The 27,156-nt window shown below is 33.9% G+C and overlaps 1 protein-coding gene across 9 annotated transcripts in view; it reads left to right on the plus strand.

Moving 5' to 3' along the window:
• Window positions 1-1,576: 1,576 nt before the first annotated feature.
• Ankrd26 (ankyrin repeat domain containing 26) overlaps window positions 1,577-27,156 on the plus strand; it is a 120,366-nt gene continuing 94,786 nt past the window's right edge. For 3 of the 9 annotated variants that reach the window (XM_047552213.1, XM_047552212.1, XM_047552214.1), the window contains exons 1-10: window positions 1,577-2,001; window positions 7,520-7,634; window positions 7,786-7,959; window positions 13,936-14,042; window positions 16,234-16,298; window positions 16,906-16,947; window positions 20,701-20,734; window positions 23,250-23,322; window positions 25,530-25,590; window positions 25,686-25,840. In XM_047552213.1, coding sequence (XP_047408169.1) covers window positions 1,757-2,001; window positions 7,520-7,634; window positions 7,786-7,959; window positions 13,936-14,042; window positions 16,234-16,298; window positions 16,906-16,947; window positions 20,701-20,734; window positions 23,250-23,322; window positions 25,530-25,590; window positions 25,686-25,840 — 1,071 coding nt within the window. In that variant the 5' untranslated portion in view covers window positions 1,577-1,756. Of the gene's footprint in view, window positions 2,002-7,519; window positions 7,635-7,785; window positions 7,960-11,627; window positions 11,702-13,935; window positions 14,043-16,233; window positions 16,299-16,905; window positions 16,948-20,700; window positions 20,735-23,249; window positions 23,323-25,529; window positions 25,591-25,685; window positions 25,841-27,156 lie in introns of those variants that run through there. The other 6 variants (XM_047552205.1, XM_047552210.1, XM_047552206.1 and 3 more) reach the window with 5 other exon arrangements.

Below are 27,156 nucleotides of genomic sequence, written 5' to 3' on the forward strand. Positions count from 1 at the left end.
AATAAATAGAAGGTTGACCAGTATAGTAGAGGAAGAGCAGCAGGGGAAGGGAGGAGGGAAGGAAAGAGGAAAGAGGAAGTCCTAGGGACTGCATTATATTACATGTATGATTATGTCAAAATAAACCCCAATATTATGTATAACTGCAATTCACTAATAAAAACATAAAAAGAAAATTCACATAGCTTTATAATGGTAAGACACTGAAAAAACCCACATCTATTTGTACACAATAAAAAATACATTTTGGTGTATTCATAAATTAAATACTAGTAGTTAAATCAAATAAATCTGTATGTCATCATCAAAAAGAGTAATAGTAAAAACTTGCTTCATTTGTTATAAAAACTTATGAAAGAACTCATTAATTTATGTAAGAATTTAAAATAGATACATGAATTTAAAGTAGATACAAGAATTTTCATTGGAAAAAATGCTTTATAAAGTAATTACTTTTTCCAAGTCAAATCAAAATTTGAAGATTATGTTGTTTTCCTTGGGGGTCCATTCTGATCCAAAATGTACACAATCTCTTAACATATTCCATTAATTTTTATTCTAAAACTGACTCTATATATCTATTCATTGCGCTATGGAAGCTGTCACTTCTAACTCCACGAACTCCCAAATGAAAGGATTTAGACTGCACGCAAAAAAGGCGCTCAGCAAAACGAATTCCCTTTTTGTTTCATAACCTCACCCGTATGCATATCCCACCCATCCCCAATCCAAATTCTTAAAGTACAATTTTTTTTTTTCCTTCAAGTGAGGACAGAGTCTATCTGCTTTTCTGTAAGAGGCAGCGGCAGGTGTGACCCTAGCGGGGTGGCCTGACTTGAATGCACAGAAACCAGGTGACTGGCGTGTTCAACCAAGATAAAGACTTGCTCCTCACAGAGTTCACTGCTTCTACAGAAACACCACGTCCACCCAGAGACAAATCAGAGCTAAGTCCTGGAGCGCCGGGCGCACAGATGCAGCTGCCCAAGTCGCTCACAGGAAGACCCAGTCCCATGTCCCACACAACCCACTTGGTACCTGGTGAAGCCACCGTTTCGTTGAACCGCCCACCCTTCCCCGAGGCCCTGGTCCCGCTGAAAAGGGCACGGGCTGACTGTGGGAGATGGTCGATGACCGGCGCTCTGGCAGGCTCACCTCCAACGCGTTCCAAGAGTTCAAGGAAACGTTGGCAAGCTCCACCCCCGTCCACTCCCGGAGCCCCTTCTTCAAATCCTGGCGGCCGGGCACCTCCAGCTGCCCCCCAGATGCTGCCCGCACTCTCCCGCCCTTCAGTGTCCGAGCGCCAGGAAGCAACTGCGCGGTCCTAGAGCGACATGGTCCAGGAGGTTGGGTTACCTGCGCCCTCCTTGCCAGGCCCCTCCAAACAGGAGCCCCAAGCCTTCTCCGACGAGGAGCACTGACGTGACAAACCTGACACAAACACAGGGGCGCTAAAGGGCGAAGACTTGAGAAAAGAAACACGGCCTTGTACATGCGCACTGAGCGCCCTCGGTTACCAGGCATTTGTGAACATGCGCAGCGTCAGCGCCGACTGAGACTGCGCACGCGCACTGTTACTTAAGCGGTGCATCTTGGAGACGATTGTTTTTCGTGGAAAGATGGAAGCTTGGGGCTTCCTCATTGGGACATTGTGGCGAGACTAGGTTTGCTTATCTTCGAGACTCAATATCGGGTTCCGGAGGCGGTGAAAAACCAAGCGGGAGGAAAGGTGCCTCTGAGGCCGGTGGCCTCTGCCATGAAGAAGATTTTTGGATTCGGGAGTAAGGGCCGTTCGCCCTTGGGCTCCTCCAGCAACTTGCGAAGGAATTGCGTGGGCTTTGGGCTTGAGAATGCCAGTAGTCTCAACTCGCCCAGGTACCACATCAGAGACAAGGATATGGGAAAGATCCACAAGGCTGCAAGCATGGGCAATGTAGCCAAAGTGCAGCATATCCTTATTCTTGGGGAAAATGGCGTGAATGATAGAGACAAGAAGAACAGGTAATAGGGGCTTTAAGCCCAGGGGTTTGGTGCGGGAGGAGGGCGGTTTGGAAGAAACGTGCACTTCCCCAGCTGGTCCTTGGGGGAAGAGAGGGATTCTGGCTTTCATGCCCCTCAAGCACCTTGGGAAATACAGGATTCTGAGGGGTCTAGCACTCAGAACCTCTTAATGAGCAGCAAAACAAAAACAAAACTTTAATTCATTTCCGATTCACTTACGATTCCCATGTAAAAGCTCTTTGACTATTTAACTGGATGTAACTAGCAAAATTAGGTATATGCAGCATTTTATTTTTAAAATACACAGTTTTAAAACCATATGTACGGTGTAGAAAAGTGCATAGGGAGAAATATTTCCTCTATCAACTAAAGGACTTAAAATGAATAGAAAAAAATAATATCCATTTTTTTATGAAGTGTGTGCCAATTGGGAAGGTAACTCTGCTCTTGAATAAGGAAGACTCATTCCCCAAATGAGATCTTTTTGTATTTATCCATTTTAGATAAACCAAATTAAAATATCAAAGTTATCATTTTTTGTTTTTTTCCACGCTTTTACTATTGTGATGACACTAAGAAATTTTTTGTAATAAGAACTTGACTTCTCGGTACCCAAATACACTGTTAATTATCACAAATTAATTGATTATTGGCAACTGAAAAGACGGATAAACGAATGCAACAGAATAGAAAATTCAAAAACACCCAAATGTATGTAAGAATTTAGAACTTGAAACTAGTGACATTCCACATTAATAGGAAAAGATAAATTATTCGTATATGAAATGCATGATAACTGGAGAAAACTAGCTAGATTTTTATGTCACAAGGTAAGTTTCTCCATAGACTATCGATTAAATTTTTTAATAATACAGAATGAAAAAAGTACCAAAAGAAAACACGCGGGCCTACATAATTATGCATTATACATTTTTTATATTGACCAAGACCTTCCTAAGAATAACTTCAAAAGCAAGCATTCTTTTTTCCTTTTTATTTTCACGCTTTTAAGTGAACTTTATTGGTTATATTTGGGCTTTGCAATGTGATGTGAAATACATACACATATATGTTAAAATGGTTACTATAGTAAAGTTTGTTAACAGCTGTCGTTTCATGTAGTTAGGTTTTTGATAAGAGCAACTAACATCTAATTTAACAAAAATTCATAATACAATTTTATTAATTTTAGTCCTCATGTCATAAATTAGATCTCTAGACTCATTCATCCTACATATATGCTCTTTTTTAAAACATTTTTACAGGCTGCATTTTGATTCATTGTACACAAATGGGGTGCAACTTTTCACTTCCATGGTTGTACACAGTGTAGATCACATCATTCATGTCATCATACATGTACATAGGGTAATAATGTATGTCTCCACCCCCTCCTGCCCCATTTCCCTCTACACCATCCAAATTTCCTCCATTCTTCTCTTCCCCCCGGCCCCCTACTCTCGTTATGTATCATCATCCACTTATCAGAGAAATCCTTCAGCCTGTGGGTTTTTGGGTTTGGCTTATCTCACTTAGCATATTCTCCAACTCCATCCATTTACCAGCAAATACCATAATTTTATTCTTTATGACTGAGTAGTATTCCATTATGTATATATACCACAGTTTCTTTAACCATTCATCAATTGAAGGACATATAGGTTGGTTCCACAATCTAGCTATTGTGAATTGAGCAGCTATGAACATTGATGTGGCTGCTTTACTGTAGTGTAAAAGCAAACATTCTTTTTCCTTTTGTGGAACTCAGGATTGAACCTATGGCCTGGTGCTTAGTAAGCATGCACTGTCCCTACCTTATAACCGTAGTCTAAAAGAAACTATTCCAGTGGTCAGTTTGCAGAAATAAAAAAAATCAAAACCCCTGCATATCAGAAAAAAAGTTAAAATAAAAAACAAACTGGGGCTGGGGATATAGCTCAGTTGGTAGAGTGCTTGCCTTGCACACACAAGGCCCTGGGTTCAATCCCCAGCACTGAAAAAAGAAAAAAAATCTGTTGCGAAATATTTATATATATATATACATGTATACACACACACACATAACATGTATATCAGATAAAATTATATCTTCAAGTACAGAGAATTATTTCAAATGAACAAGGGGAAAAAAACTGAACTCCATTTATTTTTTTTATGCTGGGTATTGCACCCAGGGGCCTTGTGCTTCTTAGGCAAGTACTATACTACTAAGTATACCTCTACACTCTGAACTCTCACTTAAATTTGGTAAGGTACACTTTTGCAGATCTGTAAGTTACCTATGGACATGGGAAAAATTTCTTTGTCCCTGGTAAGAGAAGGAATTTAAGTTAAAATGAAATAGTGTTTAACCAACTACAAAATTTGTGTAAGATTTGCCGAAGGAACCTCTGAGCTAGGGCCAGTCCTACAAAATTTGTGAGATTGAAAAAAATTTTATCCACTGTAGCATATTTTAAAATGTATGTCTCTACCAAGAAATTCCATTATACTAAAATATCTTTAGGAAATAATATGTGATACAATTTGTTTTTCTCAGTGCTGCTTAAAATAACAATGCATTAAGAAGAATTCACAGGGATAGTAGCTCAGTGGTAGAGCTCTTACCTAGCACATGTGAGGCCCTGGGTTCGATACTCAGCACCACATAAAAATAAATAAATAAAATAATAAAAGGTATCGTGTCCATCTACAACTAAGAATTAAAAGAAGAAGAAGAACAACAACAACAACAACCCATAGAAGCTGGGCACACACCTGTAATCCCAGCAGTTTGGGAGGCTGAGGCAGGAGACAGCCTCAGCAGTTTAGCAGGACTGTAAGCAACCTAGTGAGACCCTGTCTACAAATAAAAAGTAATAAGGGGTGGATATGTGGTTCAGTGGTTAAATACCCCTGAATTTAATCCCTGGTATATACCCCTGAAGAACCCATAGAATAGTTTTTACAAGTAAATTACAAATTACAATGTATCTGTTGGTCAGAATAATATATAACCATTGAGGTTTGCATAAATATACATGTATGTTGAGAAGATATACTTTGTTTTATCAAGTGAGAAAAAAAGTCAGTTGGATTGTACATGTATACAAATAGATTGTAATCTTGTGTTAGCTACAGTATGTACAAAATGATATAATATTTGTTTTCACACATTCGAATTATAACAGATTTTCATTTTTTACTTAGAAGTGTATTCTACTCCAGTAGAATGGGGGGGTTTCTCATCTTTTTGTTTCTAGCTTAATTTCACTGACACCAGAAATATACTCTGTTAATTCAGTATTTCACATTTCATGAGTCTGACTTTTTGATCTAGCATTTGGTTAATTTTGGTAAAAGTTTTGCATGAACTTTTTTTTTTTCTTCTATCTTCTTAGATTTCGACAGTGAACATTTAGAGAAGTTCCAGTAAAAGGTTATTGTTAATAAAAATTAACCCTTGGGAAAAGCAGGGATATGAATCTAGCACAAAAAAAAAAATTTCTCATTTTCTATTACTTTGTGTGTGTGTGTTTGTATCTTTATAAGTAAGGGAATTTTTTATCTATGTAGATTTTATTATGTGTACATTTTTTTATACATGTTTTATTATATATTTACGATTATAGATTAGTCCTTTTAGTTACATCCTTATGAAAATAAAAGCATATATAAATGATGATTACTATTAAAAAGTGATTGCTTTACTTTATAAAAGTTTTTTTGAAAAATATTGAACTCCCCAGTGGTATTTATGCATTCTGTCAGTTCATTTATTCACCAAACATAACCTGAGTACCTATTATGTAGCAGCCATATTTTACTCTCTCAGGACCCTTCCTTCTTGAAAACCTCCATGCTAATCTGTGCAGTCTAGCAAGTTGAGATATTTAAAATGAAGTAATAGGACCTAATTTCAACTGAAACTTACTCTCTCAAACAAAAGCATTTCTGAAGGTAGGAAATTATAAATAATAACTCTTAACTGCCCTTTTGAAAAGTTATAACAATATTGAAATATTGATATTAAGGAAATATGTGATTTCCATACATTCTCTAAATATAAATAATTAGTAAAGTATTTATGTTCATTTGTATCCTGACTTTTCTGTGACTTAAAATTTACTGAAAAGAATTCCTTTGCTTTTTAATCACTTTGTTGTTATTCAGCAGTCTTTACCCATAGTACTCTTAAGTACCAAAATTTAATATTTAAGTGCCAACCATATAAACAGAATTGCCATAGAACTATTGTACACACTGTATTTCACTTACTATGAGCCACCATAGATTGTGTGATAACCTGTTATTTTGTGTATTAAAAATTTTTAATGCCATTTATAGTTGTAATACATTATGAACTATAAATGATATTATGGGTTCAGATGTGTGGCATCTCCTCAAAAGTTCATGTGTGAGATAATGCAGGAATGTTCAGAGGTAAAAAGATTAGGTTTTGATAACCTTAACCTAATCAGTGGATTAACGCACCTATATGGTTTAACTGGGTGGTAACTGTAAGCAGATAGGGTGTATCTGGAAGAAGTAGTTCACTGGCAAGCCTTTGGGGTTTTATAATTTATCCCTGGTGAATGGAACTCTCTCTGCTTCCTGTTTGTCTTGTTCTGAACTACTTTCCTCCTCAGCACTGTTCTGCCATGATGTCTGCCTTACCTCAAGCCTAGAGCTATAGAGTCAGCTAACTATGGACTAAACCTCTGAAACCATGAATCAGAATAAACTCTTCCTCTTCTACATTGTTCTTGTTGATTCTTTTGGTGACATCAATGCAGAGTTGGCAAAAACAACTGCATTCCAGTGTGTCTCAGATGTCAAAATGTGAGAAAAATAGAATCTTAGACTTATTGAAATACATATCTGCAAAGTAGGTATAATTGTATTATTTTACTTAATTGAAATGTCTTTGATAAGTATTAATAATAGTAATAACAATTATATCTAATAATCATTGAACTCTGAATTAAAAACAGTTCTAAATACCTTGCATGGATTTTCATTTAAGCATTTTGCTGGTATCCTGTGAGGTAACTACTATTTTTAACCCCAATCTTAAGAGTGAGAAAAATGAGACACAGAAAAGCTAAGGAATAACTAGTAAGGATCACAGCTTAAAGTAGGATTCAAACTTAAGTTGGTGTTCTTTTTATTCAAAAAGGCTTCTCTCTGCTGGCTGGAGATATAGTTCAGTGCTAGTGCTTGATGATGGCCCTGGGTTTCATCCCCAGTACCACAAACATGAGAGAGAGAGCAAGAAAGGAGAGGGGAGGGGAGGGGAGGGCAGAGGAGAGGGAAATTAATTGCACGGGAGAGAGGGAGGAAGGAAGGACGTGTAAATCAAATAGTTTGCATGTTCATTAATGAGTAGTAAGAACTAATAAATGCTATTTTTTCAGAAGAAAATATTTGCTTTGAAGACAAAGGAATTACATGCTATTTAATGTTTGCAGTCTCATAAATAATTGTATATCTTGAGATGATGCTCTATAATATCTAAAAAAATTTTTCACTGTCATAGGACTGCTCTACACTTCGCCTGTGCCTATGGCCATCCAGAAGTGGTGACCCTTCTGGTAGAGAGGAAATGTGACATTGACATCTGTGACAGTGACAGCAGCACAGCACTGATGAAGGTAGGTCGTAACCAACCATTTCAGCAGTAGATGGATTTGATTTAAATTCTTAAACATGAATTTATTAATATAACTAATTGGTGAAAACTGAAGAATGTTTACCTTGAATTAACTTGAATTTACAACCTGTTTCTTGTTACAATACTGACAGGCCATACAGTGCCAGGAAGAGGAATGTGCAACTATTCTGTTAGAACATGGTGCTGATCCAAATGTCATGGACTCCAGTGGCAACACTGCTCTCCACTATGCTGTTTATACTGAGAACACATCAATAGCAGCAAAACTCCTTTCACACAATGCAAACATTGAAGCCAAAAACAAGGTATTAATCAACCAATCTTATTTCCAAAGTATTTGAAATACTTTTGTTTTAACAATGATGTATATGGGGTGAATTTTCCTTATTTAAAAACTCAAGCATTCCCTGAATGAAAATAATTTGAAATGACTTAATTGTTGAAGATGTCACTTAAAATATTGATACTTTCAAAGACGTATTAGAGTGTAAACTTTCTTTTATGCTTTCATGACAAATATAGTGAAAACAATGAATTTCTTAAAATTTTTTTTCCAATACTTTTTGCACCAAACTTTTCTACTAATTATTATAAAATAACACAAGAAAGCAAAATTTTCTTAATCAGTTTTATCTTAAAACTCAAACAAAAACAAAGGCATTTAAAAATGAATAGCAGTCTTGTTGCTGTTTATAAGTTATATCAAAATGATTTTCTCTTGGCAGTAAGGTTTAAAAAGGAAAAATTTCCAATTTGGAAATTGGATAATTGAGGGAAAATACCACAATGAGTTTGTTTGTTTCCAGTTTATATGTATGGAAAAGGTGCCCTTCAGTTTGGGTGATATCAATTCTTAGTTTGGAAAAGAAAGTTGTTGAGTTGTAAACATGCCTAGAGATTACTTTTACCAGGATTTTAAGGAAGTCAGATTGACAGGACCATGTGGTGATTAAGTGGAAAAGAAGAGGGAAGAACAAATAATTGATTGACATCTGATCCTTTTCTGACAGAAGCAGACACTTGATAAGACTCTATACTCTTAAATCTACAGTGTATTGCCAAGAGGTGGGAGATAAGGACCTTATGTAATGAAATCAAGTTGGCTTTTGAATTTACCCAGTCCCTGCATGTCCCTACCCAAGAAAATTAAATTGGGTTTACAGGAAGTGGCTTTCTCTTACTCTTTTCCTCCTTTTGACCAGATCCCCAAATGATAAAGGTAATTGGTTATATGGAAGAGAGATGAGACTGCAGTGATGATTGTCTGCTTCTCTAGTTTTCAACTAGAATTGTGCATCACAATGACCTGGGGAAATTTGAAAATTTGCAAGTCTAGGCTTTCCCCTGAAGATTATTAGATTTATCAGTGAATATAATAAGTCCTGTATATAGATATTTTAAAATATTTCCTCAAGATTCTGATAGAACTCCTAGAAAAGAACCACTGAATAAACGAGTGTAAGCAAAGAATTCTCAGATCTTAAGAAAGTCTCTGGAAGTGCTGGACTTTATTTAGTTTCTTCATCCTTCAGATCACTGCTTTCCAATATTATTTGCCCATCTTTCATCTGTTTTTTTCTACTAATGTTAGGTTAAAAGGAGTATTGGCTATCTTTTTTCCATTGTAAGTTTTTGGCACCTTTGTCTAGTTTGAGGTTACTGTACTTATGTGGGTATGTCTCCGTGTCTTCTATCCTGCACCAATAATCTACCTGTCTATTTTGGTGCCAGTACCATGCCGTTTTTGTTACTATTGCTCTATAGTAGAGTTTAAGGTCTCATATGGTGATACCTCCTGCATTACTCTTCCTGCCCTGGATTGCTTTGGCTATTCTGGATCTTTTGTTCTTCCAGATGAATTTCATGATTGCTTTTTCTGTTTCTATGAGAAATGTCGTAGGGATTTTAATTGGAATTGTGTTAAATCTGTATAGCACCTTTGGAAGTATGGCCATTTTGATAATATTAATTCTGCCTATCCAAGAACATGGGAGATCTTTCCATCTTCTAAGGTCTTCCTCAATTTCTTTCTTCAGTGTTTTGTAGTTTTCATTGTAGAGATCTTTCACCTCTTTGGTTAGATTGCTTCCCAAGTATTTTATTTTATTTTATTTTATTGAGGCTATTGCGAATGGAGTTGTTTTCCTCATTTCCCTTTCAGATGTTTTATTGCTCATGTATAAAAATGCTTTAGATTTATGCATGTTGATTTTATAACCTGCTATTTTGCTGAATTCATTTATGAGGTCTAGAAGTTTGCTGGAGGATTTTTTTTGGGTTCTCTAAATAGAGAATCATGTCATCAGCAAATAGTGACAACTTAAGTTCCTCTTTTCCTATTTGTATCCCTTTAATTTCTTTAGTCCGTCTAATTGCTCTGGCTAGTATTTCAAGTACGATGTTGAGTAAAAGTGGTGAAAGAGGACATCCCTGTCTTGTTCCCATTTTTAAAGGGAATGCTTTCAGTTTTTCTCCATTAAGAATGATGTTGGCCATGTGCTTAGCATAAATAGCCTTTACAATATTCAGGTATGTTCCTACTATCCCTATTTTTTCTAGTGTTTTGAGCATGAAGGGGTGTTGTGTTTTGTCAAACGTTTTTTCTGCATCAATTGAAATAACCATATGATTCTTATCCTTAAGTCTATTGATTTATGGATGTTGAACCAACCTATCTCTCACCCTGTACAAAAGTCAACTCAAAATGGATCAAGGATCTAGGAATTAGACTTGAGACCCTTCACCAAATAGAAGAAAAAGTAGGCCAAATCTCCATCACGTTGGCTTAGGACCACACTTCTTTAACAAAACCCCCATAGCGCAAGAAATAAAAGCAAGAATCAATAACTGGGATAGATTCAAACTAAAAAGTTTTTTCTCAGCACAAGAAACAATTAATAATATGAAAAGAGAGCCTACAGAGTGGGAGAAAATCTTTTCCACACACACTTCAGACAGAGCACTTATCTCCAAAGTCTATAAAGAACTTAAAAAACTTTACACCCAAAATACAAAGAACCCAGTCAATAAATGGTATAAGGAAATGGGCAAACACTTCACAGAAGAAGATATACAGTTGATCAACAAATATATGAAAAAGTGTTCATCATTCCTAGTGATTAGAGAAATGCAAATTAAAACCACCCTAAGATTTCATCTAACTCCAATTAGAATGGCTATTATCAAGAACACAAGCAATAATAAGTGTTGGTATGGATGTGGGAAAAAAGGCACACTCATACATTGCTGGTAGAGTTGCAAATTGGTGCAGCCACTCTGGAAAGCAGTATGGAGATTCCTCAGAAAACATGGAATGGACCCACCTTTTGACCTAGCTATCCCACTCCTTGGTTTATACCCAAAGTACTTAAAATCAGCATAGTACAGTGATGCAGCCACATCAATGTTCATAGCTGCTCAATTCACAGTAGCTAAATTGTGGAACCAACCTAGATGCCCTTCAACTGACGAATGGATGGAAGAAACTGTGGTATATATACACAATGGAATATTACTCAGCCATAAAGAAGAATAAAATTATGGCATTTGCTGGTAAATGGATGAAGTTGGAAAATATCATGCTAAGTGAAATAGTCCAAGCCCCAAAAACCAAGGCCAAATGTTTTCTCTGATAAGTACGTGACAATATATAACGATGGGGGGTGATGGGGAGAAGAGAAGAATGAAGGAACTTTGGATGGTGTAGAGGAAAAAGGGGCAGGAGTGGGTGGGGATGGAAAAACAGTAGAATGAAACAGACAGTATTACCCTATATATATGTATGATTGCATGAGTGGTGTGAGTCTACATTGTGTACAACCATAGAAATGAAAAGTTGTGCCCCATTTGTGTCCAATGAATCAAAATGTGTCTGTAAAAATAAAAACTATTTTAATTAAAAAAAAAAAAAAAAAAAAAAAAGGAGTATTGGCAATATCTGTTGCCTTACAGAATAACACCTTTTTCCTTCCAGCCATCAGTAGTCATCCACTGCCATTTGGAACATCTTTAGAGATTTGCTCATGGGTACTCTTCAATAAGTAGCAGGTAGTATTTTAAGGATTCTATGTCTCTTTGTTATAATTTAAGTCATTAGGTCAACAAATACTGATAACATGCAACGTTTTCTTGAAATTAAGAATTTATATGGGTATTTTAATAAATTAGTTTCAATGGTTTTATGAAACTAATTATTCATTTAATTAACAATTTGGAGCTGGGAGCTGCGGCACATGCCTGTAATCCCAGCAGCTCGAGAGACTGAGACAGGAATTCAAAGCCAGCCATTGTTCAAAGCCAACCTCAGCAATGGCGAGGAGCTAAGCAACCCAGTGAGACCCTGTCTCTAAATAAAATACAAAATAGGGTTGGGGAAGTGGCTCAGTGGTTGAGTACCCCTGAGTTCAATCCCTGGTACCCTCCCCCTCAAAATAAAAAACAACAACAACAACAACAACAAAAACAGTTTGGGAGAATTGACAGTATAAATTAGTAAGTACTGGAAAAATCTTGAAGTGGGTATTATGAGTCTTATATTTGGGAGCCTGATTTTTTGTTAAAACATTTTTAAAAAGGAAAGGTTTTGCATGCAAATACTTACTTTGTATGCAACCATTTGGAAACACCTACAACAAAGATAAAAACACAAAGGCTATAGACTAAATGTGGTCCATAGATATAATTTAGCTGACCTCCATAAATTCAGTCAACATTTAAAATTTAGGAGACTTATGCAGAAATCTGAATTTTGAACTTCTTTTAAAGAGTAAAACCTGATCTCCTTCAAGCCTGTACTACAGTGTATTCTGCTTATAAAATTTGTCCCCTTTATTTGAAGCGTGCATGTTCTCCAATTTGCTACTAACCCAACTAATTCACTCACGTCACCTGCTTTGCCTCTAAGTATTTGAGTTTACAATTCCCGTTTTATAGTATATTTTGATAAAGATTTCAGGGTTTTTAAGGTAGTTTATGTTAATTTATAGGAATATGGTCCATAATTTATATTATTCTTATAGAAATGGGATTGAATTTTATAATTTAGATATTTGTACTTTAATGCCTTTTTCTTTATACTGTAAATGATTGTATTTCCATTAGAATGTCTATAGGCCTTATCAGGTTATTCACAGGTATGGTTGGATTGGTAATGCATGTTGTAAACAATGTATCTTTCTCTTCAGCTCCTTAAAAATACAAGCAGTTCAGTGGCTTTTGTTATGCTAAAAATAATTTATGTAGATCAGTATTAAATTTTTATTAATAAACCATTGTATTTTTATTTCCAATTTATATTCTAAAATAATAAATAACTTTCACAATTAAAATGAAACTACAGCAAAAAAAGAATTTTAAAAAGAAGCATTAGGGTCCCAGGATTGTTATCATTATAAGTGAGAATAAAATTTTGTATTGAGTTTTCTAATAGATTAAGATAAATATCTCCTATCTTATAATAGGAGAAAACCCATGGTAATTGCAATTGGTAATAAGCAATCAGAATTCATTTTAAAGCCTATTTCTTTTAATTTAGAGTCCGTTTCCATTTTGAGTACAAGTGCCTTGACGCTGGTACTGGGACCCTAACACAATAAATAGAGGAAAATTATGAGAGTTTCCTCCATGGGAACCACTTGGAGTTCTTAGAGGAAACATTACTGAAAAGCTCTCGAAACTTTAGTCCTGAACTCTGGTTAATGTTTGCCGTCAAAAACTATTGTCATGTAGAGATTAAGCAATGTTGAGAGTTTTCTGTACTACTAGACATATCATGCACAGTTTTGTGATATTTTTCAAACAAATGATTATGGAATCTGTTACAGTATGTTATTTCTGAAAAAGTACATATTCTTTGGAATATGCCTTGAGAAACCCTGCTCTAGAGATGATAATTAAGCTCATTAATTCAATAAAAATACTAAAAACCTTTGCAATTATCTTTTCAGGGTTTGGGTCTATTGAGATTAAAAGATATAGCCCCTACCCTCAAGGAACTTTTGGCTTAGATGGGGAGCAATCTCATAGCTTCAAAATACCATAATAAATGCAATAATACAAGCAGACATTCTTGAAACCATTAAATATTCGAAGTAAGTTTTAGAAATGACTGGAGTTCATGTGGCAGCACTAGGCAGAGGAGAGCACTTAAAAGGCAAAAGAAACATGAAAGTACAGCAGGGTTGTTATTGTTGTTATGTGTTTATGTTCTCATAGGGTCTTCTATAAGGTTTGCAATTCAGGTGAGAAATACATAATTTTGTGAATTATAAATTGTTTTACAGGATGGCCACACACCACTTTTACTTGCTCTAAGGGAAAACAAGCAGCAGATGGCAGAATTTTTGGTAAAGAAAAGAGCAAATATCCATGCAGTTGATAAGCTAGAAAGGTATAGTAGTTTTTTTTTTAAGACTTTAATGGTGTTTTAGAGTAGTAACAATCACTCAAGTAAAAAATATTAAATTAATGAGAAGATTAACATAATTTTTAGGATATTATGAAAAATATCAGCAAACCAGGCAATAAAGCAATAATTCAGACTGGGCAATACAAAGAATAATATATAATAAGATTCATATTCCCTTATAATGTTGACAACATTTGTTATCTGCCTTTGTTAGTTATATGATTTTATGTTAACTAAAGAGGTTTCATTAGGACTTCTGTAGCTGAGGAAATAATAGCAAGAAACAAATGGGATAGCATCAGATTTAAAAGCTTCTGCATAGCAAGGAAAACAACAGAATAAAGAGACAACCTACAGAATGGGAATAAATCTTTACTGACTACCATCTGACAGAGGATTAATAGCCAGACTATATAATGAACTCAAAAACACCAAAAAAAAAAAAAAAAAAATCAAGAATTGAGTATTATAAATATGTACCAATAGTAAAAGTAAAAAAAAATTAACATTGGGTTTCATATTAATTTAAAAAGTATGTACTTTTAGTGTACTTTTTGATTCAAAATTAAACTTCTTAATCTTTTTTGTAGTATTTTTTTAACTTTTGCTTCTTATACAATTTACCTTTAAAATGCTAATACCATAAAAAAGGAGTTGAAAATCATTTTGTAGTTTGGATCAGTCTTCACTTTACATTGCTCTCTTTGAAGAATATTGATGGTTATATGTACTTAGAATTAAAAATTACAACTTTTTGTTCATGTATATGTATGCTTTTATGCTCAGCCATTATTCCCAAAGTAGCAGCACTCTGGTTTGATAATTGGGGCTTCTAATTGAGGCTTCTAGCTTTAACTACACATATAGTAAGCAAACTGACCTTTTCCCCTATTCAAAACCTTCTGTGGAACCCACATGTTAACGTAGACCATTATGGTGGTTTTTCCTCTGAGATCTTTCTTTCTGTTGTTTTGCCAGCAAATATTTGTTAGGATCAGTCTAAACTAAGACAGGTTCACATAATTTTGCTGTAAGACATCAGAATTTCTTCTTTGCTAACAGATCTTTTCCCAAAGGCCCCTTTGTATCCTGTGTAGCACCTTTTCTTTAGGCTGTGGAGGGTGTCATATCATCTTTCCCCAGAGTGGTTGCTGATTTTGATCAGCTTCTCAAGTAATCTCTTTTCCACAGTAACGAAAAATCCCCTTAAGCTACTTCAATCTCCACCACAAGTTTTTGAAATATTTTCAAATTCAACCTCAAAAGGAGGCCAGAATTCTTGAATCTAATGTGAATTAGTTGGATTAAAAAGAATAAACCCCATGATTATCAATATCCATGTATAAAACAAGATTTTGTCTTCCAAATCAGCTGGAGGTAAACATGGAGATTAAGCCTCATTCTAACAAAGATCTGCTGATAAAGAGTTTGATTAGGAAGAGAAAGAATAGTAGTAGCCCAAGCCTGGTCTTGACATTTTTTAGTTTCTCCCTTTGGTATGACTAATTAGTTTAATAATACGGAACAATTATTTTGCCCAATTTGAAGTGATAAAATATTTACAAATAAAATTAATTACAAATTATTAGCTTACCTGAATTATAAGTCACGGTGGAGAGAATGGAGCTAATAACCAAAATTAAGAAAATAATATTTTCCAATAACTGAAACATTTAAATATTAGAAACTGTGGGGCGGGGATGTGTTAGGCTTTATTTGGGATTTCAAAATAGTTTTGCATGAAAGAACAAATTATTTCATTACTTTACTATTTCTCTGAGCATGTTTTTATATTATCTCATTAAATCTTCATGACAGACTAGTGAACTCCTTATTTTATAAAAGAAGACTTTGAGTCTAAGAAAATACTTATCCAAGAACAAACAGCTATTGATAAAAGAGATAGGACTTGAGAGTTCAGAGAAGTTTCCATTGTGTCAAGCTAATCTAGTTAATCTGCTGTATTGCCCCTGATTCATGGCCTTTTTTTCTACCCTGCTTTTTTTAATTGCATGCTTAATAAAAAGTTTGTAGAGTTTACAAATTTGAGGTGTATGGGAGAAAGTTCTAACATTAGTTCTGTTGTGATCTCATATTAAGAATTTAATTTATTTCGTACATGTTTTCATATCAGTATTGAAGTAATTTTATTTCTCACTTTTTTCATACATAGCAATAGGCAAATAGCTTTTGAATATGAAGAAAAGAGACTTAAAAGTTCTCAAAATAGCAATCCAGGTAAGTCTTCTAATGATGAATTACTCTTGTTAACCCTACTCTAAAAAAAAGTAAGAGTAAGAAAATTTTGATCACAAGAAAGCAGTTTAAAAAATTAGTGTGCGAGTTGCATTATTTTTCTTAATAATAGTCTAGAATTCAGAATTATTTAATTAATTAATTTTAGAAAATTTACCATCTAAAACAGTATTGTCTGAAAAAAAGTTTTCACGTATTTAACACCTAAAATCATATATGTCTTTGTATAAATAAGATTTTTAAATTAATGCATTGTATGTTTTCTCTTAGTCACATTATAAGAAAGTAGACTGTTATAAAAATAGATTTTATATTTAATTTTTACAATAAATGGGTTGCATTTAATAAATGAGTATTATTGCAGTTATTTGTGTCACTAAAGCAGGATAAAATATGTTCATTCTTCTCAATTATTTTCTTTCCTAAGCATGTAATTTAAATTATTGTTTTATGTATTTTCAAATTTTTCAATTTAGGAGATAATACCCATATTCTGTTACTTTGATCTTTATCTAAAATTTTAAGGTGACTGTCTTTTTTAATTAATGAGTCTTTTTTTTTTTTTTTTTTTTTTTTTTTTTTTTTGCAGTGGTAGGAATTGAACCCAGAGTGTCAGCATCATGCATTGTAGGCAAGTGCTTCACCATTGAGCTGGACCTCCAGTCTAGTCCTTGTTTTCTTTTTTTTTTGTTCAACAACATATGATCTGACAACATGCTTTATATGAATGAGGATGGTTTTTATAGACATTTGCCACATAATGGGGAGGGTTAAAAAAATGACATATTAACTCATCTTCACAGCACCAATTACTAACTGTACCATTCTGCTCTGTTGGGTTCACATAAACCCAACAATGGGGAAAGATAATCTCAAGAGATTGTACTTTATAAAACGATTATAAGTCCTCATACCTACCTTGTCATTGACAATAAAGACTAGAGAGTAAATACTATAGATGAATCTAAATGATCTTACTTTGAGGAATGAGTATAAAAATAGTCTGTATTATTATAATATGATCGACTTTTTTGTTATTTTCATTATTATTATTTTGTTGTTATTGTGCTGAGGATTGAACTCAGAGCCTCTTGCAAGCACTCTAATACTGAGGTACACACATTCAGCCCCCTTTTTTTGTTGATTTTTCTTTATCTTTTTTTAAATGGGGTAAATACCGTACTACTGACCTCCATGAGATTCTCTGAGTAGATTCTTTGTCATGGGAAATGCCAGAAGAGTCAAAAATATTTGGGGTTTTTACTTCCATACATTACATGAAATGAAAGAATTGTTTTTTTCGCCAACTGTTGGCACATTTTGAAAGCTTGAATGAGTCAATGGTTTTAATTGTATATATTTTATATCAGATAATACTCCCTGGCATTTTGTGCTACCATGCCAGTGCTTCTTTTTAAGCTCCTCTGACTATGAGTTACAGTTCAGAATGGATAAACTCTTAAGATGTGACTTTTCCAGTGCTTCTTTATGTAGGAGGTAAAATAGCAGTTGAAATATGAACCTTGTCTGCTCAAATCTTGTCCTTTGTCTGGTTCCTTTGTTTGCCATGCTGCATAATACAGTGCCCATAGATCTGTCTTCCTTGTCATGAGGGGTTCTATTTTAAATGGAACAGTTTTGACTGAAAATCTGGGGAAACTTTGTGTCAAAACAAAAGAAGTATGACAAAATAATTATGTCAAAAAAAAATAAGATTGTTGTTTCCCAACAGTCTCTCCCCTTGAGACAGGGGTATAGTTGGCTTCTAATTGTGCTTAGTTCCATTAGTCCAGAAAATTATGCTCTTTGATACTGTCAACTTATGCTAATGAATCTGCTAATGATACCTTTTTCAGTTAAGGTTATTATTGTACACAGCAATTTCCTTTTAGGTATCAGATTTTGACAGATTCCGTGCTTCTTATATTCGAGAAGTAAAAAGAAGGGGACTTAAGAGTTATTAATGTATTAACTGTTTATCACTAGTATATTTAATAGTCATTATAGAACAGTCTCCTGGAATGGTCCCAAAGGAATATTTTCTAACAAAGCTGAGTGTGGGAGTCTCTCAGCCACGTCCCACGTGAATGAGAAAAGGGTTAACTGCCAGAGGACGATGTTGGCTATAAATCAATCAATTACCCATAAACTTATCTAAATCAATAAAAACACAAGAGCCAATACTCTTTTTAAATGAGAGGGAGCATGATGGGTCTGGCTATTACCAATTCTGGCCTCTAACAACATGGAGTAGCCCAACTCTCCTTTATTTTATAGTCACAAAGGTAAAGGGGCCTGGTCCAGGAGTAATGACTTCTGTGATGAAGAAGATGGGGTGGAGTTAGGGGAGCCATTTTCTCAGGGGAACTATCACAGAATCAGACAGGGAACCACTCCCACACAGAGTCACATGCTTCCTGGCACTCTGGGACATTCCTTGGTGTTAACCAGTTCCTTGAAGCCAGACTGCTATATACCATGACTCAACCTAGTCTGATTCTGCTAAGTAAGGGTGACTCCCCACATCTCCCCCTTATTTATTTTTTTTAAAAATGTAAATGATGGGCAGTTATTTTGAGGTTTTAGATCTTGGTTCTGAGAGCTGCTCCAAGGTCCCAGATCTTGGTTTTGAGGTTATAGCAACCTATTATCATGATACAAAAAGAATTAGTAGCAAACATCATTTAACTATTATACCTTTTAATTTAGGAAGTATTTGATCAACCACAAATGTAGAGTCCATGAGATCAGTTTTGAATATCGTGGATGTATTGATGCGATTTTATAAGATCCAGGCTATTATTACTGCTATGTCAAATGTCCATTAGATGATTTTTAATTATCTCTTAGTCCCATTGGGAAGTATGATATTCAGTTGTAACAACATACATGTTTACAATCATGGCATTTAAACCTTTGTTTAAATCAGAGAGCAAAAGTCTCATTACTGATATTTGTAATAGTAGTTGTCAAAGCATTTAATTTGATCTCAATCATTCTATTAATACTTAACTTTCAGGTGCCATAGCATCTTAACAGAATGAATTATGTCCCTAGATATAATAAATGTGGGAACAGATAGAAACCTAAAAGAATACATTAAAATATTTAGGAAACAAATTATCATCAAATAAGAAATAACTGTTGGAATATAAATGTGAATTATTCATCTTTCTGGTGTAATATCAATCAGTTTTTTAGATTCTAATTTGGTCTTTATTACATAGTTACCAGGAGTGCAAAATAATATCCAAACAATAGAGAATAGCCCAAATTACATGGAGTTTTAAGAATCAGAATGATTGTATATCTAATCTTATTTTAATTGTATTTTGAAAATAGTTTTAAATAACTCAATCATTTGTCTAGTTTTTTAGATCTTCCATTTTATTAAAAAATTAGATTAAATGTGGTTGTTTGTAAATCTTTTTTAAGAAGTAAAAGTGAAACATTTAGTGGCAATGTTGCTACATTAGGCCTTTCTGACTTTGAATCTTCTAGAGGAAGATATTTTGATATAACCATCTTTTAATTTTTGAAGTTCAATCCAAAAACATATCCATAGAGGTATTGTGTAGTATTGGCAAGACATTTGTATATTTTTTCCATTTAGGAAAGACATCAGACTCTATTACAGAATGATTAAGGCAGTAAGATATTAGTCGATATTTTATAGAAATGAGTGACTTTTTATGAGAAAGTCCTATTCTACTAACTGTTTGAATACACATTCCTAAGTTCCAAGGTCCAGTATAATTGACTGACCAAGGTATTCCTTAGGCTGTCTTTTATTCAAAGGTTATATCTAGACAGCCAGAAAGTCTATCATGAGTATAGATAAGTTTCCATTGCAGCCAGTATAGTTAAATCCACGGATGAGTATAATGTGAGAATCTGTAAAACTTCCCATCATATGAATATCATCAGTAAATACTGGGATTGATTCTCCATTCCACATCATTGAGTGTACTAAAGGTGGATCTGGGAATTGGGCCCAACAGATTTCCCATATATTTCACTTACCTGAGAGCTCAATAGAGTCAGCATACAAATATTGTGGTTGGAGATTTAAGATCTCCTTATTGTAAAATCTGGTGCATCCTATTGTTCCATGTGTCACTCGGCAGCAGTGAAACACCTAATATCATAATTCTTAGAACTAATCTGATTCTGCTAAATAAGGATGGTTCCCCACACATCAGAGTCTTAAACTTTTAATATAAAGATATTTTAATGTGTATATATTTAATACATATTTATTAATATGTATTAATATATAAATACATATATATTAATACATAAACATATTTTAATATGCATATTTTAATACGTATTTTTAATATGTATTGTTGATTAAATATTATTTTACTTTTTTCTTTGATAGAGGATGAGAGTTCTGAAGATGAGTCTTTAACCAGGTAGGATTTCTTAGGTTTTAAAAAATTCATTTTAACCAATTAGGGAATGCAGAGAAAAGAAACACATTTGTTGAGTGTTCTAGCTGGGGCTAGACACCATGGATGTAGGGCCAACAGTTGCAGTGGCAGCCAGTACCTTATTTTTACCATTCAAGCTTTTAGGGCAGATTTTACTTAGCTGTGGCCATAGGATCATGAGTTTTACATAAGCAAGATTTGATAAGTCCTAGAAAAGAGTTATTTTACTGTAAGTAAAGAAGAATATCTACATGTAGACCACATTATATTAATTATCTGTAACATCTATTTGGAGGATATTTTTAATTGATTTCTTTACTTCATGATTTCCCAGTTGGTTTTTCCTTCACGTTACTACCCTTACCTAGTATTAGAAAGTTTTTTTCTTTTTTTCTTATCTTTTACTTTTTCTATGACTATAATCTTTTCTTGACTTTTTTTTTTCCTATTTTACTTTTCTTGGTGTTTATTTGTTTATTTATTTATTTATTTCATTTCTGTCAGCTAAGTATTCCTTAATCAAAGCACATAGAATTTCAGGAGTTTAAGCAACATTAGCAACTAATCAAAATACCTCTGGTACTTAAAAATGTGTTTAATATCCTGGCCAAATAAAAACTCAGAGATTAACGATAATAAAGTGACTTTTTTTGATATGTATGAAGTGGCAGAAATGAAGTCTGAACTCATGTTTCTTAGTTCTAAGCCTTATTCTCATTCTGTAGGTGAATGTTTTGTTTTGTTTTGTTGATACCAGGGATTGAACCCAGAAGCACTTAACCACTGAGTCATATTCCTGGCCTCTTTTACTTTTTATTTTGAGAGAGGGCCTCACTAAGTTGCTGAGGCTGGGTTGGAACTTGTGATTCTCTAGTTAGCCTCCTGAGTTGCTAGGATTAGAGGCATGTGCCACCATGTAGCCAGTGTTTTAATAATAGAATGGGGAAATGAGTTTAGTCAACCCAAATGAAGAGGATGAGAATGGAATTGTAAGTGAATGCAAGTAAAAGATAAGAATGAAAATAACAGAAGAGCACATTTGAAGAGGAACAGTACTGGGTTGGTTAGAAATAAGGGTTTTAGAAAAGAGATCAGAATATTGTAATTTTTGACAATTCTGATAAAGATGATACAGGAATTAAGGTCACAGAATATTGGGAGTTGTCTAGAAAGGAATTTTAAAATAGGTAGTTCAAGGGAGTCCATCATAGGTTGTTGTCTTTTTTTTGTTTAATTGCAATAACTGATAAACTAATGTTAAAATAATTTGAGCAACTGGGAAGAGTGTCTGTAGCAGATAGGAATGTGCTATCACCTGTTTCAACCCCAGTTTACAGAGTTGGCTTAGGTTTCCTCAAGCTCCAGAGGACTAGAAGTTGCTGAACTACTAAGATGTAGGGCCTGGGGAGGTATCCCCTCACCTCTACCTCTTTTCCTAACTTGCTGATATCTTTCCTAGATACGTGTAGGGTAGGGCAAGGATACAATTGGCTTGCAAAGCTGTCAGAACTTCAGTTTGTATAGTTTGTAAAATGCCTGTGCTGAAGGGCTGGTTATTGAGACTTTGTTTTCCAGAAAGAGGGAAAGAGAGCCCCACATCTTGCCTATTTGAACCCATCCTTATTTTAGGAATCTGCACCTTCATAGGATGAAGATTTAAAGGTTGGAGACTGCCATTGAGCCCTGCAGAAGAGGAACGCCCATAAGAAGGAAGATATTTAGATAGAATTTAGGAAAACTACCAGTACCCTGTTTTTCCCAACAGTCTCTCCCCTTGAGTGTCTATGAGAGCCTATAAGTGCTTTCAAGTGCTTACTATCTTTATATGGACCCAACAAAGACAGGGCCTATGTGGAGAAAATAATTGAATTTTTATAATTTTTATGTTTTAATATCTCTGAGAAGAGTATTTTCAATAACAACATATACATTTGTTCTTTTACTTTTGTACATTTAACTTTCAAATTTTAAAATGTTTCAGGGGACTCCCTGTACTGTTTTAGGGTAAAGGGGAGCAACAAGATCTTTTTAATAGGTGATTTCCCTGCTGACGAACCCAGACTGCCATTTCACATTATCTAGCTTAGCCTTTTAACCAAGGATAGATAATGGAAAGTGGGGAGTGAATCTTTCTTCCGTATTATAGGTTATCAGGTTTGTTTTAGTTCAGATAATAATAGTTATCTTAGCTGTTATTTGGTTTTCAGTTCAGGCGTTGGGACATGCAAGTTGTGAAGATAAATTATTCTCAGTTTCTGCCAATAAACTGCCTATAATCCTTTGATAAGAAACTAAGAGTAAGTCTTCATTGATTTTTTTCATAGATTGGGAGAAGTTAAGGCAGAAAGAGATAAATAAAAGCTTTTTAAAAACAGGTAAAATTTTAATTCCATGCATCAGGGGATGTCATTTAATATATAGATAGCCAGACTTTCCCCAGATTTTTTTCTTTAAAACCTAAACTCACCCATTTTTATTGTATATTTTTGCTCTAAAGGCTTTCTAACAAACCTGATCCTAGTGATCCCTGGCCTACATCAGATGAGGATGACTATAATTTTGATACCAAGGTAAAATGCTTTTGTGAAATTAATTTTCTTGCTCTGAATTTTCTTTTGTGTATTGTTCTTAAAATTTAGCAATGGTCTGACTGTCTCTATATATAGAAAGTTAATCAGAGAAAACCATTTTATACAACTATGACTTGTTGATTTTTTTTAATGTTTTTACTTTTGTAAATGTCAAAAAACTGGTACATATTTTAAAGTAGTGTGAATGTAAAAAAACAATGAACTGGAAAATACATTATGAGCAGAAAATCATATTAGGAAAAGTTTGCCCAAAATAGAGCAAATATGAAATTTGGCTAAGTATTATAAGCATAGAAACCCACATTAAAAAGATCTTATTCCACCAGGCATGGTAGACCACACCTGTAATCCTAGTGGCTCGGGAGGCTGAGGCAGGAGGATTGCCAGTTCAGAGCCAGCCTCAGCAACTTAGTGATGCCCTGAGCAACTTGGCGAGACCCTGTCTCTAAATATAAATATAGACAAGGGCTGGGGATGTGGTTTAGTGGTTAAACAACCCTGGTTTTGATCCATCCCCCCCAAAAAAAATGTTATTTATACATTTGAAGAATTTGTAATATTTTTTGAATGTGAATAAATGAACAAATATATTTCTGTATGATGAAGCATTACTTGTAAATGGATGTGTATGTATGATTTATCTAATAAGTCTATTGGGTTTCTGAAAATATGATTTAAATTTATATTTCCTTTAAATGTTTGGTATATTTAACTTCAGGTGAGGTCTATTGAGAAAATGTCATAAATAAAAAGTAAACAAATTAGAGAAATGTTATAAATAGGAAAGGTTTCAGTGTATTTATAATATTATACAACTGTGAGCTTAAATTAGGATTTTAAAATTTTCTAAACCTCTTTTTAGCCCATCCCATGTTTTATATATCTTTTCAAGCTGTACATTACTCTTTAGAGTTCACATCACCAGTTCTTAATCTGAGTGGAAAATTGATGAAATATTTTTCCATTTTTATTTTTCTCCGGTAATAATGTTATAGCTTTTTGGGGAGTAGTAACCATCTTTAATTAAAAGAATTACTTACAGTAATAAATTTAAACCTTATTATAGTATTCATAAAAGAGTAATTGTAGTTTAAAACAAATTAGAATTATTATACTATGAACTAAAGTTTCATATCTCTTTGTATACCTTATATCTCGCTCTCTCTTCTCTTTTCTTACACAAAAATTTGTTCACTGTTTATTCTTTCAATATATTTCCATCTTCATTATTAACATATTTGGTTACATCATCTTTCCTTTTTTTTGGGGGGGTGGGGGGCACTGGGGATTGAACTCAGGGGCACTCAACCACTGAGCCACATCCCAGCCATATTTTGTATTGTTTTTAGAGACAGGGTCTCACTGAGTTGCTTAGCACCTTGTGGTTGCTGAGGCTGGCTTTGAACTTGAGATTCTCCTGTCTCAGCCTCCTGAGCTGCTGGGATTAGAGGTGTGTGCCACCATACCTGGCTGAGATATGGGAATTTTTAAATGATTATTTATACTACTTGCAATTCCAACTTATCTAAATATGATACTATTAAAAACTAAACTCTCACATTTTCCCCTTGAAGTAATTCGTGTAAATGTAAATTATGCAAACACATTCAAAATCAACAACTTAAAATTTACTAAAATGTTAGTTTCTTTGAGAGTAAACTACAGAAGGATAATTTTTTTCTAGAATATTTTGGTTAAGAAAATTAAAGGGAAAATGAAGGGAATAAGAAAGACAGTAGAATGAATTGGACATAACTTTGCTATGTACACCACAGTGAATCTCCACATCAAGTACAACCTTAAGACTGGGATCCTAATTGGAATAAGTTATACTCCATATATGTATAATATGTCAAAATACACTCTACAGTCACATATGTCTAGAAAGAACAAAGAAAAAAATTTAAAAACATTCAAAAAAAGAAAATTGTCTAATGGATATCATAGTATTTTTATAATAATCAGAAGTAAGGGAGTAATATTTGTGGGATGTCTCTTATCACCTCATAATCCTTACCCCATGAGAAGATGTAGGTTAGTAAATGACAGAATTGGAGTTTGATTCTACACATGAATGAGTCCTAAATCTGTGTTCTTTGTGTTAGATAATATAGTACTAGTAAATATTTGAATTAATTATCAAATTTGATACCTGTTATTTTTCAAGTTTTTTTTTTTTTTCCTAGAATTTCCCAAAAGTGAACTTAACAGAGCTGTGGACTGCTACTCAACAATCCCAGAAAAATCGTAAGCTATTTGAAGATTGACTATTCTTATTCTTGTGCTGTTCACTGATTTGAAATTACAGATATTTACTCTTTACTTTGTTTTTATTTTTATAGAAGCAAAATATGGCATTGGGCAACCAGAAAATAGAACCTTGTTTGACAGCAGTAATTCTGATAGTCAAAATGAAGACATGGCCGAAACCCTTCCTAAAATATCAGTCAAAATCCAGAGCTTTTCTGATTCTTCCTTTTCATCTCCTGATCCAAAAGTAGGTATTTTTGAAGCTCTTTTTTCATACTTTATTTACATATCATCTCCCTAATCTACATAATGATGACCAAGATCCTAAAAAATATATATATATAAGGGCCACAAGATCATAATAGAAAACAAGTATAACAACAGTTGAGATATACGTACAGGAATTCTTAGGTATGCCATAATGGAAGGAAATAATTAGAAAGCAACTCAAGAGAACAGCTGGATGAATATGAAGCTGAAGAGTGGAACGAATGGGAAGAATTCATTTAAGAAAGGCAAGATAACTATCAAATTCAAATAAGAGAGTTAAGAGGAAAGACATATAAAAGCATGAATTAAATGAGAACAGAGACTGTTATGAAATATGATAGAAATTAAACTTTTCCAAGTAACTTATTGTTGATTTTAATGAAGAAGAGAAAGAATTTTCCTGCTTTTAAATTTAGCAAAGTGATATATTTAATTAAGCAAAACCTGTGTTGATACATAATGCAAACTGAAATCTGTTTTAGGCCTCTTGAGATTTATTATGAATTACTAATTTTTTATTCTTTTGTTCTTACAGTTTTCAGTTTAGTGTTTGTTATTTCCTTAAGTTACTTACCTAACTTATCTTTCCATTTGGGTATATAATTTTGATAACTGTTTTAGATTTTTTTTTTCTTTTTTCTTTCTTTCTTTTTTTTTTTTTTTTTTGGTACTGGGGTTCCATCCCAGTGCTTTGTGCAAGTGCTCTACCAGTGAGCTACATTACCGGCCCTGTGTTTTAGATCTTTTTTGGGAATAAAGAGTTAGGGGGTTGGGTATGTAAAGTTCTTGCCTAGCATGCAGAAGGCCTTAGATTAGATCCCCAGTATTGCAAATAACAAAAACCAACATAGAATGAAGAATAAATAAGCAAGCATTTAGTTAATGTTTTCACTAATTTAAATTTTTGATTATATTAATTAAGTTCTTCTTTGTGTTGCTGGGGATTGGACCCAGAGCTGAAAACACACTACCACCCAGCTGCATCCCTAGCACAAATATTTATAGTTGTTAAACCTTATATGTAAATTCTTTCATCTTTAAAGCTTAGGAATTCTGATGATTAGATCGTCTAAAATCTTTTTTTCTTCATGTGAATATTGGATACTGATTAACAAGAATTTGAACAGTATTTGAAAAGTATTTAAAGACCTAAAAGTATTTAAAGACTTAGAAATCTTCAACTTGGAAAAGTTTTTAGAGTTGATCCTTTCTCCAATTTTTAACTACCATTCCACATAGTGTAAATAGGAAATTAGAACTATAAGTATGCTGTTTATAGGAAAAACGAATTTT

This window comes from Sciurus carolinensis, chromosome 5 (genome assembly GCF_902686445.1).
Source record: "Sciurus carolinensis chromosome 5, mSciCar1.2, whole genome shotgun sequence".
NCBI lineage: Eukaryota > Metazoa > Chordata > Mammalia > Rodentia > Sciuridae > Sciurus > Sciurus carolinensis.